Consider the following 5,750-nt stretch of genomic DNA (forward strand, 5'->3'; position numbering starts at 1 on the left):
AATGCAGGGCATCAACCAATAGGCATGCAGCTTTCCTCTATACTTCTTGCTGATTGGCTGTTGGGATTTAACTTGATTAACACCTGCACAGAGCATTTCCACCTGCACAGAGCATTTCTTGCTGATTGGCTGTTGGGATTTAACTTGATTAACACCTGCACAGAGCATTTCCATACTGACAGTATGTCTTTATTCAAGTGTTTTGGTAGGTATTTCAAGCTTTTCTGCTCCAGCATTGGAATGCGGGGCATAAACGTTTTTTTTTTTGGAAATCAACAGTTTGCATTATGCAATTAAAAATCCTAACCAATAAAGTAGGGAATAGCTATCCAACTGTTGTTTTAGTTGTATGTTACTTCATATTATAGTTATATCAATGTAAATCATTGTTTTCCCTTGTGTTTCTCATTCTTTCCCTGCCATGTCGTAAAATGTGGTGAGCCCATCGCTGTATTTGCTCCAAAGCAAATATTGGCCTTTCTAGTTCATTTTATTTTTTTATTTTTTATTCGGCATCATTCCATACTTAAAGCGTTTGAAAAACCTACAACCGGCCAACGATGCGTAGCAAGCAACCGTTTTCCGTCTCTGAAGTCGCATTTTCAACTTAGTTCGAAACCTCCTTCATTATGTCATTAATTTGAATATTTCATAACCAAAGGCTCATCAAACCAAACATCAATTCCTGCACTTAAAGATCTATAATATATATGTATTATTATTGATAGCAGTAAGATGCATTGGCGAGTTTTTAACAGTTTCGTACTATTATTTCCTCCTAAGGATGCTGCTGTTGGGTGATCTGACAGCAAATAAGCAAGCAAACGATGAAGAGCCTGGCGTGATCAACAATGCCGCCATTGAGGTGACCAACTGCGCCTATGAAGCCGATAACGTGCAGGCGGGCGGCGAAGACGCCATATGTTTCGGTGATGGCAATGAGAGGAACGAGCCGCCATCGACTCCTACTGAGGGTGTCTCCGGATCATCTGGCCTTTCAGAGCTGATCGCGGTGGTCAGGGAAGTTGGGGCTCTGACCAATGCCGTGGTCAGGGAAGTTGGGGCTCTGACCAATGCCGTGGTCAGGGAAGTTGGCGTGACCAATGCCGAGATCAGAGAGCTGACCAAGGCCGTGAAGAACGCAGAGGATGTGTCCGACTACATCCTGCTAGCCAAAGTCCTGGACAGGCTGTGTCTTGTCATGTACGTCATCACCATCGTGGCAACCGTTCCTATGACCATGTATTTGGCCAAGTAAAGGTGCAGCATCAACCTCGATCCATGGACGGTTTGTCACGTTAACTAGCAATTTATGATAAATGTCTAGGAAGTTTTATCCGACTTGCTGAACAAGCATGTATGCATTTGGAGCATTTTAAACTATGTTATAGGATACCCAATACTTTTAAACAATGTTACCTAATTCTTTTATTCACGTTATGTATCGAATTTACCACTTTCTTTAATTGTAATTTACGCAATATTTATATAGTTTGACTTCACCTAGTTTTAGGGAAGAGATCATCAAATAACAAAATCTAATTCATATTAATTTAATTCCAAGGTTAATAATAATTAAGAGATATACAGTCCTATCCCAGTAGATATTTTGACAAACTAACTTTTCGCATGTTATTACAGGAGTTAGTATTTTATGCAGATAATATTGTATATAGCTCTTTGCCTGATTGGTAAATTTGAGTATAAGGTGTCGTTATCCGCGTAATCAAGAACGTATGTGCAAATGGTTTCTCTTTTGTTTACATCTTTTTCTCTTTTGGTATTTTCTATTACATTGACCTTTTATCTCTTTAAGGAAATGATCAAACTCTAGATTGTTGATTTGGAATTATTTTGCAACTGTTCTCCTGTATACTTTTTATGTAAAAGTCACCATGACTATTAAGGCAGGACACAGAATTAAAGTGACATAGTTCACTTATCAATTCCTTAACCCTATCTAGACCTGGCTTTTTTTAGATCATTAAGACTGGGGGGAGGGGGAATTCTCATTCGCCCCCCCTCAGAACTCGAGAGCGGTATATCGTATGACCGCCAAATTTTTAGAGCATGGTGTACTCAAAAATTCAATCATATGAACAATTTTGATATCATTATGTCGTTATTCATGTGATTTTTTTTGCCTTAAACCGTTTTTCTCTTAAAACTTAATTGTATACAACAGAAAAAAAGTGTTTATGATAGAATATTAAGGTCTACTTGATCGTATGTTGCCCAATAGCAACACCAGTGCTATATTTATAGTGCTATAGTCATGCATATTTAAACTGTCCGCCATATTGGATACGCAATATTGAATTTTCGAAAATACTTTTTTTGTAGGGATGAAATTTTAATGAAAATAGCCGGTATGTACCTAATCTAATAATATGCTCCGCCATCTTGGATTTCGGCTAATGACGTCATCAAATTAGCATAAATTATGCATAATTATTGAAAAAATTACTAAAAAAGTATATAACATGTTATTAATATTAGAAAGCATGTGAAAATTAACATGGAAGCCTGAAATTTTCATTGTTTAAGTCAAAATTACTGATTTTTACAAAAAATGCGTGTTAACACGAAACATTACTAATTTATCTTACTGCTATAAAATGTTGGCAACACTATTTTGGCAACAATATTATCGGACATCAAAGTTGGTGCGGGCACTTTTAGCCCCCCTCCCCCAGTCTAGATAGGGTTACAACTATATGAATGATTAGATATGATTTTTCTGTACTAGGTATTGCATTCGGCTCTGCAATACGTTTTACTAATGTAGCGGGGTTATCTAAGCGATAGCTGACTCCGCATACTGAATATAAATGCTAATGACATACATGTTCATACCTAATAAGTACGAAACCAAATATTAAACGGCTGCATAGAAATGTTTTTATATTGGTAAGAGATCTCATTTTGACCAGCCCGATGGTTTTAGGACGTCAAAGTAGTGAAAGCTCGATGTAACTGAGGAGATTAGGGCGTAGTTTTGGCAGCCATACGATAGGTCGGATGTGTACAGTCCAGTGTCGTGAGTAGTGCGGTCTCATGTATTTTTTATGTTCAAACATCTAATTACAAGAGTCGGTGACGGTACACTCAGGGGACAATACAATACTCTTTTTCACCTGAGTTAAGTGAGAAAAAATCATGTAAAGTGCCTTTCCCAAGGGCACAAGTCGATGGCATGTGAGGACTCGAACCCGGGACCTTTTGGTTCCGAGAAGAGCACTCTGCCGCTATGCCACACTACCCCACAGTCTCAGGTTTGCCGCTTGTAATTGCCATAAACAGGGATTGTTTGAATGGAAGTCATTGGCATTTTTCACGTGATGGAGAATATAAGTGTGTCCAACAAATCATATAATTATTGCAGAATATAAATTAAATTGTTGTAGGATTATTAGCAACTCGGCCATGTAGGACCCTCATTAATGCCTGGTTCCTAATGTTTCAAAAGAAAACAACTTATGAATGAGACCTTATACACATGGGCATTTAGCAAATTCTAATTACTTTCGTAACACCTGGTGTACTGTGCTTACGGAATAAAATGTGGTCATGGTGCACGGCGTTTGTTTTGAGTGTGTTCTTGTCATTTAACACTACGATCAACTTCAATTAACATGTTCATTTTTCAAAGAATTCTACTACTACAACTTAGCCTGTGTGCCATCCCCAGTAGTATTCGCACGCTCTATAACTGGGTCTGGACTTGAACACATATGTAGCGTCTGGAGTCTGAATATTCGTTCAGATTTTGAACGAGCGCGCTGATTGGTCCTACTCGTTTAAGCCCTTTTTGGGGTATGTACATATTAGGTAAGGGCCATTCGGACGTCCGAACGGCGACGTTAGCGTCCGTTCGAACGTCCGAACGCCTTATCATCAACATGTCCGACGGCGAACCGAACGCTAAAGCGCACATGATATAGCCGTAGTCAGTCTTTCCGCGATAAATCATCAACATGGCTGACGAACAAGCCGCTCAGCTCACGGAGGTTGATGTTGACTTCGCAATCACGTCCGTTTTGGACGATTTAGACGGAATATCGTCGCTCAAAAATGAGCAAAAAGATGCATTGAATAATTTCGTTCGTGATGTTTTGGGCGTCCTACCGGTAAAAAAAGAACGCACCGAGAAAAGGAACCCTCGCGCGAAGATCTGTGTTTACAAAACAACAAACATCACTTGAATAATGCAGGCGCACCATTGGCCGTCGCCTCTGAGGCTCAGCCAATCAAATGAAGCCCCGCTGCTCGGGCTAGCCCATTACGTGACGTCATCACCAATCGTTTTATATGTGATCAAGTCCAGACCCAGTTATAGAGCTGGCGAATATACTACTGGGGATGGCACCCAGGCTAACTACAACTGCCACTCAGTCTCAGAAGACTATGACTTTAACTACGCCAAGCAAATAAACATGATGGCTCATCCCTATTTACAAATCACAGTTGAGCCTAAAACGGAATGCCATAATTTGCCTAATAATTGTACCAAACATGGCGCATGTCTCGAAAGCCTTACTAAAATGTACAGAACGGATAAGGTCTAAAGGTTGCAGGATCTGCTGTTGTAGATACGACTTATGCTATATTTTGGGACAATGCTGTATCAAAAGTTTGCAATTTTCTATGTAACCCTTTAAATGTATTCAAGTAGATAACAATGACAATAAATAAATGGGTTTCTGCGGTGTTCGATTTTCGAGAAACATCCCATAGTAATCAAATATTTATCATCGATATAAAATTGCTAAGTTAATGGTTAAAATCTTTAGTAATAATTTGTTAGATTTATAACCAGAAATTGAAAAAAAAGAGAAAATAATTGTAACTAATGGTTCAAATCTAAAGCACAAGCGATGGAGCCCATTAGATTACCAGGAGTTTCGATTTCCAATATCTTCCCACGAGGAATCATGGTATGAATCCCAATTGACGTCACAATGGACTGACATCTCGCGAGAGTACTGTTGGGCGAGAAGTCAGGCCATGTGACTAACGCCTTCTACTTTACCCTGACTGAGTGAGCGGTAACTTATGTAACGTGCGTAGACCAATCTGTACCTCGGTATACTCTCTAGGAGTCACTCCTAAAAAACAGCTACTCATTAAGCAACTGAGTATAATTTCGGAAACGGTCAAATGTCTCAGGTAGCATCCACTACCTTTCGTCAGGGACAAGAAACCGAAGGAGACATGCAGGTTAATATGTACGAACTATTGAAACATCTGACTGTTTCCAAAATAAAATGCAGTTGCTTGAGAAGCTGTTTTTGGCGTGACTCCTAGAGAGTATACCGAGGTACAGATTGGTCTACGCCCGTTACATAAGTAACGCTTTTTTCGTTTCCTTCCTTTGTTTGTGTTGTTTGAATTTGCTTCTTTACAGTTCAAGGGGCCAATACAGGATTAGTGATTTTCTAGATGATTTTTGTAATGTTATGTTTAGGCTTTATACATGAATAGAACTTGTAAAATGTCAACATTATATTTTTCGTTTTTAGGTAAAAACAAACTGCATATCTAAAGTACTGATTGTCTGTTTGAGCTTAGGACATCAGGACCAGCTTAGAGTCTCTAAAGAGCACGATACATGTTTTAAGGGGACGAGAGGAGGGGGAATTCGAATGACCGGTGTATTTGTCCTTGCTGGGACACTGGTCATGCTGGCTTTAACACATTTAACCCTACCTAGACCGGGCTTTTTTTGACATGGGGGGACCGGGGGGGGG

The 5,750-nt window shown here is 39.4% G+C and overlaps 1 protein-coding gene across 1 annotated transcript in view; it reads left to right on the plus strand.

Moving 5' to 3' along the window:
• The window catches only part of LOC109464761, a 50,363-nt gene extending 49,105 nt beyond the window's left edge, over positions 1-1,258 (plus strand). Inside the window, exon 14 of the mRNA XM_019761835.1 lies at positions 784-1,258. Coding sequence (XP_019617394.1) covers positions 784-1,258 — 475 coding nt within the window. The remainder of the gene's footprint in view (positions 1-783) is intronic.
• Positions 1,259-5,750: the final 4,492 nt, after the last annotated feature.

This window comes from Branchiostoma belcheri, unplaced genomic scaffold (assembly GCF_001625305.1).
Source record: "Branchiostoma belcheri isolate BF01 breed outbred unplaced genomic scaffold, Haploidv18h27 scaffold140, whole genome shotgun sequence".
NCBI classification, from domain to species: domain Eukaryota; kingdom Metazoa; phylum Chordata; class Leptocardii; order Amphioxiformes; family Branchiostomatidae; genus Branchiostoma; species Branchiostoma belcheri.